The 21306-nt window shown below is 41.1% G+C and overlaps 1 protein-coding gene across 2 annotated transcripts in view; it reads right to left on the bottom strand.

Moving 5' to 3' along the window:
- Usp22 (ubiquitin specific peptidase 22) overlaps nucleotides 1-20229 on the bottom strand; it is a 37410-nt gene extending 17181 nt beyond the window's left edge. Inside the window, exons 1-2 of one of the 2 annotated variants that reach the window (XM_047544896.1) lie at nucleotides 19796-20229; nucleotides 9350-9482 (exon numbers count right to left, since the gene is read on the bottom strand). In XM_047544896.1, coding sequence (XP_047400852.1) covers nucleotides 9350-9482; nucleotides 19796-19966 — 304 coding nt within the window. In that variant the 5' untranslated portion in view covers nucleotides 19967-20229. The remainder of the gene's footprint in view (nucleotides 1-9349; nucleotides 9483-19795) is intronic. The other variant, XM_047544895.1, reaches the window with a different exon arrangement.
- Between the last annotated feature and the right edge of the window lie 1077 nt (nucleotides 20230-21306).

Here is a 21306-nt window from a genome sequence, read left to right as displayed (position 1 = left end):
TGTTAGACAGCAATGGCACTGTATAAAACTGACAGACAGTCAACAAGGGTGCCAAGACCATCTGGGGGAAGAATATAGCCTCTTTAGAAAATAGTGCTGTGATAGTGTGATGTTCACACACAAATGAAGTTAGATCCCTACCTCGTACCACATGCAAAAATTAACTCATAATGGACCACAGACCAAAACATAAAAATAAAAACTCTCAGAAGATAACACAGAGATAAATCTTTATGAGCTGAGATTTGACAATGGATCCTTAGATTTGAGACCAAAAGTATGAGCAACAGAAAGCCAGATATGATAGAACTCACCTGAAATCCCAAAAATAGGCAGCCAGATATGATAGAACACACCTGAAATCCCAACAACTTAGGATGCTGAGGCAGGAGGATTCCATTTGAGGCTGGCCTCAGCAACTTAGTGAGACCACGTCTTAAAATCAAATAGACAGGTAGGGTCAGGCGGGTGGTGCATACATATAATCCCAGTGACTTGGGAGACTGAGGTAGGAGAAGTACAAGTTTGAGACCAGCCTCACCAAATTATCCAGGCCTTAAACTATTTAGCAAGACCTTGTCTCAAAATAAATAAGAGGTTGAGGTTGTGGCTGGGTTTGATTCTCAGCACCACATACAAAAAAATGAACAGAATTAACATCATCAATTAATTAAGCATCAACAATTAAAAAAAATTAAAATAAAAAATAAAAAGGGCTAGGAATGAAGCTCAGTGACCAAACACTCCTGGATTCAATCTCTGGTACCAAAAAAAAAAAAAAAAAAAAAGTCAATTCCAGTAAAGGAAAGGAAAAATAGGGAAAATTGACTTCATCAAAACATCAAAATTAAAACTTTGCCACGCCTGGTGGTGCACACCTATAATCCCAGTCACGCAGGAGTTAAGGCAGGAGGATTCCAAATTCAAAGCCAGCCTCAGCAACTTAGTGAGGCCCTGATCAACAAAGCAAGATCCTGTCTCTAAATAAAATGTAAAAAGGGGGAGGAGATGTGGCTTAGTGATTAAGAGCCCCTGAATTCAATCTCTGGTACCAAAAACAAAAACAAAAACAAAAACTTTATACATTAAAGCACATCATCAAGAAAATGAAAAGACAACCTAAAGAATGGGAGAAAAAGAGGCTGGGATGGTGGTTCAGTGATAGAGCGTTTGCCTAGCATGTATGAGGCACTGGGTTCGGTTCTCAGTGCCACATATAAATAAAAAAAAATTAAGATTCATCAACGACTAATAAAAATATTTTTAAAAAATTTTAAAAAATGGGAGAAAATATTCATGAATCATATATCCATCCAGAATAGACTGACATATAAAATATTAGGAACAAAAAGAATCCCATTAGAATATTGGCAAAAGGACTCAAACTAGTATTTCTCCAAATATACACAAATGATCCAAAAGGTATATGAAAAAAAACATGTTCAACAGCATTGGTGATTAATAAAATGCAAACTGGGCTGGGGAAGAGTGCTTGCCTTGCATGCCCAAACCCCTAGGTTCAGTCTCTGGGACTGCAAAAGAAGAAAAAAGAAAAAAAAAATGCTTATCAAAGTCACAAGAGATATTACTTCATATCTACTATGATAGCTATTTTAAAAAAGAAAAGAGGAAAAAAATGTTGGCTGATGAGGATGCACAGAAACTGGAATCCTCATACATTGCTGGTGGGAGTATAAAATGATGTAGACACCACAGCAAAGTTTGGTGGTTTAGCAAAAGTCAAAACATAAAATTAATAAATGACTCAGCTGTTGCATTTCTAGGTTTATATATAAAGAAAAATGAAAACATATGTTCACCTCAAATTACACACACATGTTCATGGCAGAATTATTCGATAAGAGCTTAAAAGTGATGGGCTGGGGCTATAGCTCAGTTGGTAGAGTGCTTGCCTTGCATGCACAAGACCCTGGGGTTCAATCCCCAGCACCACCACCAACAAAAAAAAGTTTATCATCTGATGAATGGAGAAGGAAAATGTGGTATATACACAATGGAGTATTATTCAGCCATACAAAGGAATGAAATGGTAACACACACTACAACTTGGATGAGTTCTGAAAATACCCTGAGACAGAAGTCAGACACAAAAAGTTACATACTATATAATTCCATTCACAAGAAGAAAAACTCAGGACAGTTAAATCCTTGAGAGCAGATCAGAAGCTGCGGAACTGGAGGTGAGAAAGAGATTACTTAATGGACATGAAGTGTTCTGAGGAGTGAAAAAATTTTGAAATTCAGAGGTGGTGGAAGTATACAACACATTACATATACTATGAATTGAACATTTTAAAATGGTTAACTTTATGTTGTGTGAATTTCACTTCAACATAAAAATTAAAAATAAAAAAAACCTAAAGCAATACCTACAGTCAGTAGTTACTTGGGAGAAGAAATTCATAGTCAAAAGTATTCTAAACACAAACCCTTGGACTGCTCCCGGGTCTAAAGCTGATGTGCAGGTGTCTGGCTACCTAAAACCGACCAGGGCCTCTCCTGTAGAGATGGTGTCTGCTTTTGTCTTTATAATCAATTCACTTGGGAACTCTCAAGCCAGCAGTGCTCAGGCACTCAAGAAGGGCCTCAAGGAGAGGGAATAACCATTAACTCGGAAATGAGCTGACCCCACCTCCCACTCCATACTCACCATTCTTTTTGGGCAAATGACATAACTTCTAATGTGCACAAAGCTAAAGGTGTTATTTTTAGCCCTTTGAGACTCATACAGGCAAAATGCAAGCGCCCTTTTAATTCAAACCAAAGATCTTCAATGAAACTAAAAGGTATGAAAACAAACTGCTCTAAATTACCTGTGTTCCTGCCTCTTACCTGGAATTCAAAAGCCTGAAATGTATGCCAGCACAGGAGACTACACCAAATTAAAGTTCTTTCTTAAGTGTGTGCTTTTTCACATTACCTTAAAGCAATATTATAGGGCAGCCGGACATAGAAAGTAGAGCCTTTCACTAGACCCTTCTTGTCCCACATATTCTTCTCTATCCTTCCCAAGGCCTTTGACAATGACCCTATGGCTTCTAACATTCTATCTATAAGAGTATAAGCCGCAGTGTTCAGGTCTCCCTGCTGCTCCAATTAAAAACTGGACACCCCATGGAGTAATACTGAGATTCCTTTCTAAGGATCCACTTCAGGAGGCACTCTAATGTATTACTGAATATTCCTGAGGATTCAGAAGGACTTGCCCACAAGGAAATCAATCTTGTTCCTCATACACCATGAGGTTGCTCAATTGAATTTCCCTTGAACATTCTGCAAAACACCCTCCATGAAATGAAAACCAAATACTATCAGTCTAGGAAGTTGTTCTGGGACAAGGGAAGGAGCAGCATAGAATCCGTCTGTCCTCAACAGGGAAAGACTGGGAGTTTACACTTATTCATGCAGATTACACTTCACAACTTTCCTTTCCTGCTCTCCCCTCCCTCTCCCTGCACACTTGCAGGATGCTTTCCCATGCTCCAGGCCATTCTCTCAAGGAACAGCAAGCCAACCCCACTAATTCACTCAAGTGTGGCCATCTGAGGAGGACTATAATTTAGGCATCAGAGCAAACCAAACAGGTTTCCCCCATTAATGTGGGAAAAGGGGAAAGAAAAAGTAGTGGAGGAAGGGACAAGGAACTTTTTGCTAAAGAAAGCATGTAGGCTTTGCAGTCTGACAAGTCTGTACTCAAAGGCTGGTACTGCCATGTCTCAGTTCTGTAACTTGAACAAGTTCCTCCACCCTTCTTTACTCAGCCCATGTTACCAGCTGTTCAGCAGAGTATCTATTTTTTTCCCTGTAAGGCACCCAGCACAGCACATGGTTCATCAGTGGACAAGTAATGATGCTGTTGAGTCTGCAAGGCCGTCTAGGTGGCACAGCATTGGGCTAAAACTCACCTGTACCTGGTCACTGAACTGTCTAAACTTAACAAGGCACACAGAAAAAAAAAAAGCACATGTTCATCCAGCAACTGTCTTTTATGCTCCACAGCTTTTGTTTTTTGCTACTGGGAATTGAACTCAGAAGCACTCAACCACTGAGCCACATCCCCAGTCCTATTTTGTATTTTTTACTTAGAGACAGGGTCTCACTGAGTTGCTTAGCACCCTGCCGTTGCAGAGGTTGGCAATCCTGCCTCAGCCTCCTGAGCCGCTGGGACTACAGGAGTGGACCACCACTCTGCACCTGCCCAGCTTTTTTTATCATGTTACACTATAAGAATAATCTTTTGGGGGCAATAACACTCATTTTCAGATACTGAAGAGTTCTGAATTAAAACCATCAGTCTCCCACTGGGCATGCCTGCAATCCCAGAAACTTAGGAGGGTGAGGTTGGAGGATTATGAGTGCAAGGCCAGCCTTGGCAACCTAGCAAGACCCTGTCTCAAAAAATAAAAAGGAGTGGGGATACAGATCAGTGGTAAAGTACCTCTGGGTTCAATTCCCAGTACCAAAACAGAAACAAAAAAAAAAACCTTCAATTTCCTATCACTCTCACAACTTTCAGCCTGTGGGAATTTGGTCACATGGCTTGTTTCTTCTTGTTTTAATGAGATATCATTCATAAACCATATAATTCATTCAAAGTGCAGTCTTCCCCTATATCCACAGGAAACTGGTTCCAGAATCTCCTGTGGATGCCAAAACCCTGGGTGCTCAAATTCCTTACATAAAATGATGTAGCATTTGCATATAACCTAGGCACATCTTCCCATTTACTTAAAGTTATCTCTAGATTACTTATTATACCCAATTCAATGTAAATATCATGAAGAGTGTAATTCAGTGACATTAATTATGTTCATAATGTTGTATACCATCACTATAGTTTCAAAACTTTTTCATTGTCTCAAACAAAAACTGTAACCTAAGTATTAACTTCTTACCCCATAATCATCAACTGATGCAGAGAAAATAACTGACAAAATTCAGTACCCTTCCATAATAAAAACAATGAATAAACTAGGAGTAGAAGGCAAATTTCTCAATATGATAAAGGACATATGAAAAACACACAGCTAAAATGACACTCAGTGGTGACAAACTGCAAGCTTTTCCTCTAAGACCAGGAACAAGACAAAAATGCCTTTTGTGCCACTGCTGTTCAACACAATACTGCAAGGACTAGCCAAGGCAATCGGGCAAGGAATGGAAATAAAAGGCAGTCAGACTGGAAAGAAAGTACTGTTTGCAGATGACATGATATTTTATGCAGAAAACTTTAAAAAGTCTACCCTTTCCTGAGGAAATAGTCCACAAAAACTAATAATTCAGCAAAGCTGCAGGTTACAAAAACCAACACACAAAAACCAACTGAATTTCTATGTAATAACTATGAACGATATGAAGAGGAAATCAAGAAAATAATTTCCACTTACATTAGCATCAAAGCTAGTAAAACACTTCAGAATACACTTAATCAAGAAGTGTTATCATACACTAAAACCCACAAAACATTGCTAAAAGTTAAGAAAAAAATGAAACAACCCATGTTCATAAACTGGAAGACCTAATGTTAAGATGACAATACTAGTCAGGTGTGTACACCTGCCAATAGTGCTAACTACTCAGGAGGCTAAGGCAAGAGAACTGCTTGACCTCAGGAGTTCAAGGCCAGCCTGGACAACATAATGACACCATCTCAACAATAAAAGGGGGAAAAAATGACAATTCTACCAAGTGATCTATAGATTCAATGAAATCTCTACTACAGTCTCAAAGATATTTTTGCAGGAAGAGACAATTCATTTAAAACTCAAGTGGAATCTCAAAAGACCCCAAACACCTAAACAACAGTGAAAAAGAACAAAGTTGGAGGACACGTTTCCTGATTTCAAAATTTACTACACAAAGCTACAGTAATCAAAATTGTGTGACACTGATTAAAGACAGACATACAGACCAATGGAATAGAGCACCCAGAAATAAACCCTCATGTATACAGTCAAGTGATTTTTCAAGAGGGCATCAAGATCTTTTGGACGAAAGCAAAGTCTTCTCAATAAATGGTGCTAGAAAAACCATGTCCCTAACTAACATACAAGAGTAAAACTTTATCTAACACCGTATATAAAAATTAAGTCAAAACCAATCAAAGACCATCAAAGTCACTGAGTATAAAATTTAAATTGTAGGGCTGGGGCTGGGGCTCAGTGGTAGAGCAGTTGCCTAGCATGTGTGATGCCCTGGGTTCGATCTTCAGCACTGCAAACAAATAAATAAATAAAGGTTCATTGACAACTACAAAAATTTTTTAAAAAGTTAAATTATAAATTACTTAGAAAAAAACAAAAGGGGAAACCTTCATAACTTTGGATTCGACAATGATTTCTTGGACAAGACACTGAAAGTACAAGCAACAAAAGAAAAAAATGGATTTGGCCAGATTTTTAAGTTCTGTATTATCAAAATTTAAATCCAAAGCACTGAGTCCTTTTTTCTTCACATAAATGTTGATACTGCAAGAGACTGAAAAAATAGGTTTCAGAACCAATAATATTTTCTTCTACAAAAAAATGAAGACTGATGGCTGGAGTTGTGGCTCAGTGGCAGAGTCTTTGCCTAGCATGTGTGAGATACTGGGTTGGATCCTCAGTACCATATAAAAATAAATAAAGGTCCATCAACAACTAAAAAAAATATTTTTTAAAAAATGGAGACTGAGGGGTTGGGGTTATGGCTCAGTGGTGGAGCACTTGCCTAGCATATGTGAGGCACTGGGTTCCATTCTCAGCACCACATATAAATAGATGAGTAAAATAAAAGGTCTACCAATATTAAAAAAAAAAAAATGTAGACTAATGTGGTTCTTCAGTGGAAGGGAAATTTATACAACACAATTATAAGACAGCAGGTGGACACAGGAGCAGAATCAAAGACGTGGTTACTGGAAGTAGCATCACGTTATAATGGAAACACAAAACACATGGACTAACACATACCAGAGGGCCACATCTTCCTACCTTTCCATGATTTTGTTTCCTAAAGTAACATTTATAAAAGCTTACTCATTCTAGTGGAAGAGCAAAGCTGATCACTCAGGTTGCTAAAATGAATGACTATCACAGATTTATAAAGTGATTTTTATAGATCATGTTGGGTTAATAGTAAGATTCTCCAGAATACTTTTAAGTAAAAATATTTATTTCCAATTCTCCATATTCTTTTAACCAAAGTGTATCTGGCTCTAAATTGATCTGAGATTCAATTACAGTAGGAACATGTCATCTGTATTATTCCATCATAGCCACACTGACCTGATTAGCACCTTTTCCCTCACCTCAATGTAAGAAGTCATCACTGACAGCGGGGACCCCCCTTTGGGTTTGTAGCTGACCAGAGCCTGATGCACCACTGGTTCTCCTTCCTGACAGGCCAGTTAGCTCATTGTTACAACCTGAGTCCCCAATTTCAAGCAGTCTTTTTGCAAACAGTTGCTATTAGATGGAAATCAGATCCACTAGAGATGATTAAATTACTATAATTTCATCTATCTCAAAAAAGAAAAACAAAAAAATAAAACAAAACAAATAAAACCTCACAAAACTTGAGATAAATTACAAAGCAACATGGTAAATGGCTTAGGGGAAGGTGTTAGGGATTGAACCCAGGGGCACTTTGCCACTTAACACCATTCCTGGCCCTTTTTATTTTTTGAAACCCCAGTCCTTTTTATTTTTTAAGCATGTGAAAGATAAATTTATCTTTTTAAAAAACTTTTTTTGTAGTTGTATATGAACAGAATGCCTTTAATTTGTTTGTATTTATGCAGTACTAAGGATCAAACCCAGGGCCTCACACATGCTAGGCAAGTGCTCTGCCACTAAGCTACAGCCCCAGACCAAGATAAATTTATCTTGATGCCACACAATGTTAATGCTAAGTTGCTGAGGCTGGCCTCAAACTTGTGATCCTCCTGCCTCGATCTCTAAGGTCGCTGAGAATACAGGTGTGTGCCATGGTGCCCTGCTGATAATGGATTTTAGTTTTGTGAATTTTTGTATTTGCTTTATATGAGATGCTTTCCATGTCACCCAGAAATTAAGAAATGTTTCCTTTACAATGAAAGTGCTGCTGCACACAGCATGATGCTGAGGTGATAGCCTCTGTGTGCCCACAATACACTGTAAACACATCACATAATTCAGAGGCCTGTTCTGTCTTCAGTCATCTCACTTCTTTCAAGGAAATGATTACGGAAGACACGCTACCTATGTTAGTCTCAGCCAAAGTTCAGCCTTTCCTGTGTGCACTGCCTACAGGGAGTTTGTGCAGCAACTTCAAAAACATGCATCAAGTTGTTTCTGATTAGGATATTTAGGTTAATATTTTCCAGAGAGCATGAGATTACAGAATTTTAGGAAAAGAAGACAAAAAACATCTTTTGCCATGTTCACATGAAGCATTTTCCAAAAACAGTTTCTCTGGCTTAGACCTCTGAAAATGGTCTTCTAAAGGAGAATATAAAGACCTCACAAGCATTTAACTGACGGTGCTACTTTGCAAGAGAGAAAGAAATACTTAATGACAACAGTCAGAAAATAAAGGTGTGTGGCACACATCTGTAATCCTGGTGATTCAGGAGGTTGAGGCAGGAGGATTGCCAAGTTCAAGGCCAGTCTCAGCAACTAAGTGAGGCTCTAAACAATGTAGTGAGACCCTGACTCAAAATAAAAAATAAAAAGGGTTGGGGATGTGGCTCATTGGTAAAGCACCTCTGGGTTCAATTCTCCAGTACCAAAAAAAAAAAAAAAAAAAAAAAAATTAAAAAGGCAAGAGTAAAACTCAGTTTTATATAACTTCAGAATGTAGGAGTTTGAATTTGAATTTTTAAAAATTTTTTAAAAAATTTTAGTTGTAAATGAACACAATAACTTTTATTTTTATGAGGTGCTGAGGAACGAACCCAGTGCTAGGGAGGTGCTCTATCACTGAGCTATAACCCCCAGCCAAGGAGTTTGAATTTTTAAGCATATGAAAGATAAATTTATCTTGATGCCACACAATGCTGAGCTAGTCTTTTCATGAACTTGCCTACTTTGGTTCCTTACTATGTTTCAAAAGGAAAAACAAAGATCTGATACTCATTCATAGAGAAAGCACTGAAAAACACAAAAGTTTCAAAGAAAGTTAGCCAAACACAACAAACAGCAGTTGTCATTTATTATTTAAAGTCACATAAAATGTTAACACCAACTTAAAAACCCTTTGGGCAAATGGCACATCAACCATCTGAGGCTCAGTTTATCTCCTTCATTTCCCCTATATTTACAGGAGAGAGCTGGGTAATGCCCGTTCCTGCCTCAGGAGGGCGCCTTACCCAGGTTGTGCCGCTTGGACTTGGCGTGTTCGTGGATGTGTTTCTTATTGAAACAGCCAAAGAAGACGCAGTAGAGGCAAGAGTGGAGACGGTTCAGGTGGACGCCACAGACATGGCAAACGCAGGACTTTGCCTGAAATTCAGAGAAGAGAATCAGTAAGTAGTGCACGAAGCAACAGGAGAGCTCAAAGAGAAATGCCAAAGCCAAGCCAAGCAATCCTGAAGCAAAGACAGGGGAATTTATTGCAAATCACTCTGCTCATTCTTTCAAGTTCCCTTAAAGGGACTTTACTTCATTTATGTCAAAATTAGCTCCATATTTAAAGACAGCCCATGACCTCAACTGTCAAAACCCAATAAGTAGCCAGGTGTGGCGGCACACACCTATAGTCCCAGTTACCTAGAGAGCTGAGAATTGTGAGATGAAGGCAGCCCAGCAACATAGCACGACCTGATTTTGGAAAAACAAAAACAAAAACAAAAACAAAACAAAGCCTAGAAAGCTAGTGGGATATTTACCACATTCACCTTCCCAGTCCCAACAGGCACCCTGAGTCAGCTCTGTCCCACTCCAGGCCAGCTACTCACACCCTGAGTATCATCTGAGGTTTGATAACCCTGATTGCAAGACCACATACTTTTAGAAGCAAAAGGACAAAACAAAAATCACACAGACAGCTGGATGTGGTGGTGCACACCTGTAATTCCAGCAACTTGGGAGGCTGAGGCAGGAGGATGTCATGTTCAAAGTCAGCCTCAAAAACTTAGCTATACCCTGTCTCGAAATAAAAAATAAAAGGATAGGGAATATGTCTCAATGGTTAAGCACTCCAGTGTTCAATACCTGGTCCCCACACCACCCCCACCCCCAAACACACACACACACACACACACACACACACACACACACACAGAGAAAATAGGAGGTTGAACTAAAGCAATATACACAAACAAGAAAAAAGTAACAATTTATTACTGAGAAATAGACCACAGGAACATAACATTTTAACAGCAGCAAGTATGAGTGCAGTGGTAAACAATTCTTATGTGTCCACAACACCCAAAAGGATGGCTGACTTCTAGCACTACAGGGGACACCTAGAAAGGAGGTGACATCTCAAGGAATTCCCACTGGGCTATTCTGGTACCACTTGAGTAAACACAAATACCAAGAAGAATGAATTATTTACACTGAGAATTCCAAGCCCATGTTGAAATTAATACTAGAGATACACACACATGAATTCTCTCTCAGTCATCCTCATAAATGAATTCCAACTAACAACAGTTACAGTGGAAAAGACAAAAATATAAAATCTTCATTCTATAATCATAATAATAACTGAGTCAAGAAAGAATCATCAATGGACTCTGAAATCATTGGGTAAAAAAAAAAAGGTAATCCACAAAAGCTAAAACAGCAGAAACAGACCAAATACCAGCCAACCGACGACGGGGTGGACAAACTGTGTGATGGAGTGTGATTCCCCACGAACAGGAACAAGGCTGGAGCTACAAGGTGGCAACCCTCGAAAACATGACTCACAACAATATGAAAAAAATAACACAGGGTAATCTACACACATAAGCTGAAAGACATAAATGAAATACTATGATGATTAAGAGAAGAAAAGCATATCTGATTGTGGAGGGTTGAGGAAAAAAATCAGGAAAGTCTGCACACAAGAGATGGAATTTGAGCAGAACACTGTGGGGCACAGCCCTTGAGACCAAACACACGGCCTCACACCAGCGGGCAGACAACTCACTGCACAGTCCAGCTCAAAGAAGTTAATGAACATGAAACAGAACCTTAAGAAAAAGCACATAGGGTTCAATTCTCAGCACCACACAAAAATAAAGGTATTGTTTCCACATCTACAACTAAAAAAGAACAAACACAAAAGTCACACACAACTTGCACGCACACAACTTTCAACTGGTCTATGAAAAGCAGGTAAGTCTAAGAAGGTCTGGGCTTGGGTTGTGGCTCAGTGGTAGAGCGTTTGCCTAGCATGTGTGAGGTATTAGGTTCCTTCCTCTGCACCACAAAAATAAATAAATAAAATAAAATAAAGGTATTGTGCCCATCTACAACTAAAAAAATATTTTTTTTAAAAAAAGAACTAGACTTACCTTTTTTTAAGGTTTTTTAAAATACCTTTATTATTTTTATGTAGTGCTGAGGATCAAACCCAGGGTCTCACATGTGCCACGCAAGCACTCTACCACTGAGCTACAACCCCAGCCTATTAAGTCTAATTCTTACACATTTCCTGCAGTGACTTTTTCAAGGGTCCAAATTACTTTTCTACCACTATGAACTCTGATGTAATTGAAGCACCAGCCAGAAACATTCTACTCTCCATGAAAAGTACATACAGGTATATTTCCTAATGTTGTCCCAAGACAACCAAGAAGTCATAATATCCCAGTAATTAATGAGCACACCAGTGCCCAGATCCTGGTTTCTGATTTCCTTTTCTAATAAATGGAACCAGGGATCCTTGGAGAAATGGCCGAGTCTAATACCAAAGCAGAAAATATACAAGATGACCCTGAAATATTTTGCAATACTGGAAAGTAATGGAATGCTCAAAGACGACGAAATAATGTGGAATTACTCAGAAGGCTGAGGTCGAGTGAGCCCAGGAGTTTGAGGCCAGTCTGGGCAATGTAGTGAGGTCCTTGATCCATTTTGAGTTGAGTTTTGTGCAGGGTGAGAGATAGGGGTTTAGTTTCATTCTGTTGTATATGGAATGTTTATATTTATTTAACATCTACAAGTCCACACTTATATAAATGATTGAATAAACACATAAATGGGTGAGAATGGGCAAATCTTCCAAAGAAGACTGAAGAACTCCAATGTATAGCTACTGGCCAGGCATAGCAGCTCAATACCTGTAACGCCCCCAGCTTCCCAGGAGGCTGGAAACAGGAGGACTGCAAGCTCAAGGGCTGCCTGGGCAACTTAGCAAGACCCTGTCTCCAAATAAAATGAAAAGGGCTGGCGATGTACAGCAGTGGTACAGTGCCTCTGGATTGTTTCCCAGCACCAAAACACACACACACACACACACACACACACACACACACACACAGAGGAACAGAACTACCCACAAATCTATGACCTATGCAGTGACTTCCTTCCAATGAGAACAGTGTGTAGAGGAAAGAAGAGTTACTCTGCAGTGGACAAATTTGATAAGACATCAGCCATGTGGTCAAGTTCACCATCAATAGTGGTAAAATGGCAGGCACGGTGGCGCACGCCTGTAATCCCAGCCTCTCAGGAGGCTGAGACAGGATTGCAAGTCCAAACCAGCTTCAGCAACTTGGCCAGACACTGTCACAAAATAAAAAATATAAAGGGCTAGGAATGTGGCTCAGTGGTAATAGTGTCCCTGGGTTCAATCCCTGGTTAAAAAAATAAATAAAAAAAAAAGTGGTAAAACATCCCAACAGTATTATCCTTTTTAAATAAAAAATATATATTTTTAGTTATAGGTGGACACAATATCTTTATTTTATTTTTATGTAGTGCTGAGAATTGAACCCAATGCCTCATGCATTCTAAGCGAGTGCTCTATCACTGAGCCACAACCCCACCACCCCCCAATTGTATTATCCATGATACAATGTCGTGAGAAGGGTACTTTACCTGGTCTTCCTCCCCTAGAGCCATAACAAGAAAATCTAAACAAACACAAACTGAGGGACATCCTATAGAATACCTGACTACTGTTCCTCAAAACTATCAAGGACACCAAATACAGAGCCTGAGAAACTTACTATCTAGGGAAGCCTAAAGACATGATGACTAAATGTAATAATGGGATTCTGGGGCAGAATAAGGACATTAGGTAAAAACTAATGAGATCTGAATGAAGTATGGGGTGCAGCTAATTATGTGTCAGTATTGGTTATTAGTACTGCAATGAAAGATGTTAACAATCAGAAACCGGGAAAGGGGTTGTGGGACTTTTTATCTTTGTAATTCTTCAGTAAATCTAAAAAAAGTAATATCCTTTAACAAGTTGACTAATTTGCACAGAACAAACAAGCAGAAAGAAAACTGAGGCAAACTGAGAAATATGAACAAACTATATCAAAGATGGGAGTGTATCACTGTCAGTATTTTGTTGTAATGCTGTACTACATACAGTCCTGTATGTTACCACCACGGGGAGTGGGAGAGGGATCTGGGGAGAAGGTATACAGAGAGGATTGCAATTATTTCTCATACCAGCCCACCAATCTACAATGATCTCAAAATAAAAACTGTAATTAAAAAAGTACATTATATGCTTGTGTGGAAATGTCACCATGAAATCCACTAATAGGTACGATTAATATGACTGAACAATTATACATAAAAAGTTTTTTTAAAGTTTCCTCAGCAAAGGAAATAATAATTTGAAGAGAGAGCCTATAGAAAGGGAAAAAAATCTTTACCACACGCACCTCAGGGCACTAATCTCCAAGACATATAAAGAACTCAAAAAACTTAACGCCAAGAAAACAAATAATGCAATCAATTAATGGGCTAAGGAACTGAACAGATACTTCACAATAGAAATACAATAGATCAACAAACATGAAAAAATGTTCATCATCTCTTGCAATTAGAGAAATGCAAATCAAAACTGCTCTAAGATTTCCCCTTACTCTAGTCAGAATGCCAATTATCAAGAATACAAGCAATAATAAGTGTTGGTGAAGATGTGGGGGAAAAGGCACACTCATACATTGCTGGTTGGACTGCGGACTATTGAAATCACTTTGGAAAGCAGTATGGAGATTCCTCAAAAAACTTGGAATGGAACCACCATTTGACCCAGCTATCCCACTCCTCAGTTTGTACCCAAAGACTTAAAATCAGCATACTACAGTGATGCAGCCACATAAATGTTTATAGAAGCTGAATTCACGATAGCGAAACTATGGAACCAACCTAGATGTCCTTTGACAGATGAATGGATTATAGAACTGTGGTACATGTACACAATGGAATATTACTCAGCCTTAAGGAAGAATGAAATTATGGCACTTGCAGGTAAATGGATGGAACTGGAGAATATCATGCTATGTGAAATAAGCCAATCCCAAAAACAATAAGCGGATGCTGACTCATAGTTGGGGGTGGGTAGAGAAGAATGAAGGAACTTTGGATTGTACAGAGGGGAGTGAGAGGAGAGGTGGGGTGGATAGGGAGGGGATGGACAGTAAATTGTGAGACAGACATTATTACCCTATATATATGTATGAAAAGAATTTTTAAAAAATATTTATCACTGTCGAAGAAAAAGTTAATGAAAATAAAGTTTGTTTTTTTTTTTTTTAAAGTTAATCAGGAGTAGTATGCACATTTAGTCTCAGCTCTCAAAGGGGAGGACGAATTGCTGGAGCCCAGGAGTTCAAGACCAGCCTGGGAAACGGGGCCACACCCTCCCCTTTAAAATAAAAGTATTTCCATTCAAACTTTTTCTCAGAATGGAATGGCCTATCCCCTCACAGATGGTATAATGTTTTTGCTCTGATGATTTGAGAAATCAGCTCCCCAATAAATAAAGCAAACTGTTGATTCCTCAAAGAAACAAAGTTTGAAAAGGAAAAAAGTCAACTAAAAAAAGGACATGGAAAAGAGAGCTAAAATAAAAATAAAATGCAAGAGGGGAGAGCTCTCAACACTGTTCTTACTACCACCCTGAGCCAATGAAGACTAATTTAGTCATCAGTGGAGCTAGTGACACAGGTAAAATTCAAGGCCCTAAAAAATAGAAAGGTCTGGGGATATGACTATTTTGTTTTGTGTTTTGTTTTGTTTTGTGCAGTACTGGGGCTGGAACCCAGGGCCTCGCACATGCTAGGCAAACAAGCACTCTGCCATGAGCTATAGCCCCAACCCTTTTAAAACTTTTATTTAGAGGCAGTGTTTCACAAAATTGCGGCATCCCTGGCCTCAAACTTGCAGTCCTCCTGCCTTAGCCTCCTGAGTCCCTCGTATTACAGGTGAGCACCAACACATGAGGCTGGCCCATGGTCTTCCTTGTGCCAGACTACATGTCCTGGAAGTTACATCATTCTGTTTAAGCCAATAAGAGCAGAACTTTTAGTGTCCAAAAATTATTTCTGCTCAACAGCTCAAACACAAGAGATTCGTTCATATCTGAAGAGAAGGATCACAGATTTCAAGATAAAAACTTAACTACCAACAAGTGATGACCAGCACAGAATACAGACTTCCCTAGGACCTGCCAGAAACTTGTTCTAGGACCACCCCACAGCAAACTCCCAGGATGTCAAAGTCCCTTATGTAAAATGGGATAGGTTCTGCACAGAACCTAAACACATCTTCCCCCATCACCTCTAAATTACTTAAAATACCTAACAGAATGTAAATGCTATGTAAGGAGTTGTTTACTATTAAGCATGACAAGGGAAGAGGCTGCATATGTTTAGTACAGACTCAACTTTTTTTCCCCTAGGATTTTCAATTGTGACTGGTTAAATATGGACTCCGAAGATCAGGAAGGTGGACAATAAATTATTTTCTAAAACATAGCACAGTAACTCAAGACAAATAATCCAAGACCATTTTTCACCTAAAATAACCTCTTTTTTGGGGATGGGGCTGTGGCTCAGTGGTAGAGTGCTTGACTAGCATGTGTGAGGCACTGACTAGCATGGTTGAGGCACTGGGTTCGATTCTCAGTCCCACAAATAAATAAATAAATAAATAAATAAAAATAAAGGTCCACTGACAACTAAAAAAATATTTTTTAAAAAATGACCTCCTTTTCTGCATCACAAAGGCCTATACCACCCCTCCAAACACTGACTGCACAAGCTGCTTCTCTTTTTATTGTCCACCAACTGAAAACTTCTATTTTGCCTGTACACTATATTACGCTTTAATACTTTACTTGGAGTTTCTGTATCTCTCCTTTTAACCGCCCCTGCCTCTGCCCTGATGTTTTTTAAAACCTGAAAGTGAACTTTCAGATGCACCTCAGATCTGATGTCTTGCCCTTGCCCTATTATTCCTTTTTTTTTTTTTTTTGGTACTAGGAATTGAACCCAGCAGTGCATAACCACTGAGTCATATCCCCACACCTTTCTATTTTTTAGTTTTTTCGTTTGTTTGTTTTGAAACAGGATCTCGTTTAGTTACTCAGGGTCTTGCTAAGTTGTTGAGGCTGGCTTTGAACTTGCCATCTTCTGGCCTCAGTCTGCTGAGTCGCTGGGATTACAGTATGCCCATGCCCTGCCCTTGCCAAATTATTCCTTCTTTAAACTGATTGTCAGCTTTAAGTTTAAGGCAGAAATTATCTTGCTATTTCATACCTATTGTTTTGGGAGCTAATTCTAACTTCAAGTTCTGAAGGCACAAACCCAGGGGTGAGTCTGCAAACTCCTTCATTACTTCAGAGTTGACTCAGAATTAAAGAGAAAATGGGCAGTTCAAAAAAAGATCAGCCCCCTTCTTCCAAAGTGTGTCCATTTCTTATTCCTTCAACAGTGCTATTAAGACACATTAATGGGAAAATGCTCCCTCATGATATGAATTCACCCTTTAGCCTCCTACCTATCACTGCCCAGATAGTTTTCCTTCCTCTCTAGCCCTTTTCCCAAACCAAAAACTTTCCCTAAGCATTTTTACCAGAAGAGTAGATTTAGGATCCAAATTCTGGGCCTTGGAAGCCTTAGAGGACAGGCTGTAATAAAACTTAAGAGGGAAAAGAGAAACAATTATTAAAAAAAAAAAAAAAAAAATTACTGTTTTCCAAAGTGTCCACATACTCAAAATACAAGGTATAATATGTCAAGTCACAATAACCAGTAGAACTATTACACTTCCTGACTTTTTTATAGCCAGTTTCTATGTTTACACACAAACCCTGAAAGGGTAAGAAATTTGTTACATTTAACACATACCAGAAATGCAAAGGGAAGAGAGGTAATACTGAGTTCTAAACCCTGGGAGCATTTTTACATTCAATAATACAAGAGTTGTGCTGCAATTCAAGCCTAACTGGGGAGAAAGCTAACCAATCTGATCATGTTTTCCCTCATTCCCTATCAAAAGAAGGATCAAAGTTTGGATACAAAAACCATAACCTGCTTCACCTTGGATGAGAAAATTTGTCACTCCTATTCATCCAGAGATTCATTCCAGTGGTTAAACTATAGCTGAGAATGGCAACCCCAAAAGGTACCTTTGCTTGATTACAAAACTATGATTCAGGGCCTGCCCTAGTGGCCCATGCCCATAATCCCAGACACTGGGGAGACTGAGGCAGGATGACTGCAAGTTGGAGGCCAGCCTCCACAACTGAACTAGTCTATCTCAAAGAGGGTTGGGGGCGGGTGGAGAAAGGCAGCAGGCAGGCTGAGGGTATAGCTCAACAGTAGAGTGGATCGGGAGCCATTTGCAGTACCACCAAGAAAAATAAATAAATAAAACTGAAGTATTGTTAAAGTTTGTATCTTAAAACCAAATACATCTTAAGCCCGCAGATCAGCTGAGAATCCCATACAACATGGAAAATGTATATTATTCAAAGTTAATCTCTGTAAGTTGTTTCTCAAACTAACTTTTCCTTAAGTGGGCCACTCAGTGTTAGAAATAGTTACATGGGATGTGAAGTAATACAAGAAAATAAATCCCCCAATCAGAGAAAAACAGATTCACAGTTCATTGTTGGTAGACTGCTAGCAGTGTAATAACTGACAGTCCTGAATTTCAAGGGAAATATTTATCACCACCCGTCTATAGCTTAAATTTTTACAGGAGAACACAGATGAGGTTCAATAGCTTTCGAACTAAGCAGCTAAAATTAGAAACTAAAAACATTAATCTGAGTCATACAGCAAAAAAAAACTTCATCTTTTAGAAAGTTAGCTTGGGAGGCTGAGGCAGGAGGATCATGGAGTTGAAAGACAGCCTGAGAAACTGAGCAAGGCACTAAGCAACTGAGAGAGAACTTGTCTTAAAGTAAAACACTAAAAAAGTGTTGGGAATGTGGCTCAGTGGTAAAGCACCCCTAGGTTCAATCCCAGGTACCAAAAGTTAAAAAAAAAAGGGGGGGGGTGGTGGGGATTCTCTATTTATTCCCATATAGAAATGTATCTTACACACATCACATGTCTTAAGTCAGAAAGGAATAAAACAGCTTCAACAAGATTGTCAGCTGCAGAATACTGGTTTCAATTTGGCACTTTTTAAGGGTCATAATTCCATTAGCAAGAATCTCACTGACAATAAAAAAAAAAAATCTGTTTCATGGGATCTTAGTTCATTCTATATAACTATGCCCAGCATCATTACTGTCAAAAACAAAAAGAAAGATAGCATGGACTACGAACCAAGCAGATCCATTAGTTTTCCCATTAAAAGTGCTATTCAAGGTGGAAACTGATAATGACTCCCAATTTAGGAATGTCATTTGCAAAACTGTAAATTGTAAAAAAAAAAAAAAATTCAGATAAAAATGATATTTTGATTTCCAAATCATTAATAAGCCTAACCTTGGATGCACATAATGATTGAGGTCACAAGCACTAAGGTAACACTGTGACTTCCTGAATGGCTACCGGAGATGATTGGCTCCCTGTAAAATCTCATTGCAGAGGCACCAAGCCCCACCTCCCCCATCAATCAAAAATTTTCTTTAAAATTCACTTCTCGGTAGCTACAACACAAATCCTCAGTGGACGTGGCGACGCGGTCATCCAAGGATTCCACCTGCCCGTCCTGCTCTCCCCGCCCCACCCTCGTCCACTCCACAACTGAACCAGGGAGAGAAAGCGATGCCATCGCCCTGTGTCTGTCCCAGCAGACCCTGGCCCTGGGGGCGCTCTTCCCAGCACCGTCGAAACACCCTAACGACCCCGGTCCTGGGCACAGGTTCCGCGTTCCAGTATTAGGATCCGAGCCCTGACCTTCACGAATGGACACTCAGGTGTAATGGTTGGTTTCAAGACAGCTGGCCAGGCTGACTGCCGCAGACCATCCCCAGCCCGGGAGTCTTCCTATCATTTCTCGGCGCCCCCATCCCCTCCCAGTCCTGGAAGATTCCCGAAACAGATCACTTGCTACAACGCCGGAGACCCTCCCCTGCAGTCGTAGGCTTCCCACTCAACCTGGTGGAAGAAACCCCCCTCCCAGTTTGCACTCGCCCTCCCACGCCCCGCCCCTCCTTCGTCCCCACGCTCCGTGCCCAGAGGGGGAGGTGGTGGGGGGATGGGAAATGAGAACGCCCCTGCCCCTCCCCCTCGCCTGCTGGTGCGAGCGACCCCGGGAAGCAGCTGGAAGGTAAAAGGCTCTTCCTTCTAGTCCCCATCAGGGCTCCAAGACCCCTAGCCCTGAGTGCCACACCGCGCTACAGAACAAGGGGTGTCCTGGAGCCAGCCCAGGCCGCGGAGTTTGCGGGGTCGCACCTTGCGCTTGCGGGCCTCCGCTGTGCCGCTCCACACGAAGCACTGATAGATGGCCCGCAGGTTCTGTTTCCAGTTGTCCACCTTGAAGCTGGTCAGGTGCGAGCAGCCCGGCGGCGCCACCGCCAGCTCGGCGTCCATGGCCTCGCCCTCCGGCTCAGGCCGGGAGACCATGGTGGGCAAGGCCCGGCCTCGGACAGGGGCCGGCGGCGAGGGGGGCGAAGACGACGCCAGCGCGGCGGGAGCAGCTGGGTTGCGCGTCCGGTCGGCTAAGGCACGGGCGCCGGGAACAAAGCGGCGGCCGCGGCGCCGGCGGACAAAGACAGTGCTGCGCGAACGCCGAGGGGAGGCGGCGGCGGTGCAGGCGCCGCCCCCGAGCTGCGGCGGCCGCGGGCCCCCAGCGCAGAGCTCTCCGGGTTCGCGGGCGGAGATTACGTCACCCCCTGGCCAGCGGGCCGGCGCTGTAATGCGCAGACTCTGAGCCGCACCAGCCCCGCCCCCGTTATCCCTCCTCCTCCTGCTCCCGCAGGGGGTGGAGGGGATGGAGTGAACAAAGGCCCATCCCTATGTCTACGCCATTGGTTGCCGACCATCCCGCGGCATCTCCCGCCGTTGTCATAGGCTGACAAAACAGTCCGTCTGGTTCAGAACCGCCTCCCGGATCACCGGAGACTGGACGTGCTGGGTCTCCCACTAAGAATTGCGGAGGCGGGGGCGTGCTGAGGATTGGGTAACGCTGGATGTCCGTCAGGGCGTGGAACCGGTTTGCACCGGCCTGAGCTCTGCCGCAAAGAGGCGGGGCGACCTGCTGAGGGCGGCGCGGTTCCGAAGTCTGTGCTCCCTTCTCTCCCTAGGCGCTTCCCTGGTTCGTTGTCAACTGCCTTGGCAACAGGAACCCTCCTGTGGACTTTTACAGGACCCTACCACCTTTGTAGCCTATGTTCGGTATTGCAGTGCCATGGATGTTAGATTAGAACAGCTAACTACCTGTGTGGCACTGCTTCAAGGATGCAGTTTGGAGTCACTCCACACCAGAAGCCCGCAGTCCAGGGAAGCTCCAACCCAGCGCTGTACAGTTGAAACAGGATGCCAGTCACTGTACCGAATTATAAATTTCATAATAACTATATTTTTTAAAACTGAAAAAAGCAAAACAAGGCGAAATTAATTTTAGTAAGATAGCTTAGCCAACCCAGTGTAGCCTGAATATCATTTCGCCATGTAAGCCATATTGTAAAATTGTTACAATAGTGAAATATTTTACAACTTATGTTGTCTTCGAAATCTAGTATGTGTTTAAGGCACATCCAGTTTGTACCAGCCACATTTCAAGTGCTAGAGTCTACTATGTGGGACAACACAGGTCTAATGAGTGTACTCAGCATTCTAATCTGTGGGTTCCACATCTGAGGATTCAGTCAACCCAGGATGTGGGGTGCAGGGGGATTTCCGGTACTGAATGCTTATGGACTTTTTTCTTTCCATGAGTTCCTAAATGTCATTGTTCCCTAAAC

Source organism: Sciurus carolinensis, chromosome 3 (assembly GCF_902686445.1).
Source record: "Sciurus carolinensis chromosome 3, mSciCar1.2, whole genome shotgun sequence".
NCBI lineage: Eukaryota > Metazoa > Chordata > Mammalia > Rodentia > Sciuridae > Sciurus > Sciurus carolinensis.
The sequence above is the reverse complement of the archived record's forward strand: the minus strand, read 5'-3'. Positions and strand labels throughout refer to the sequence as shown.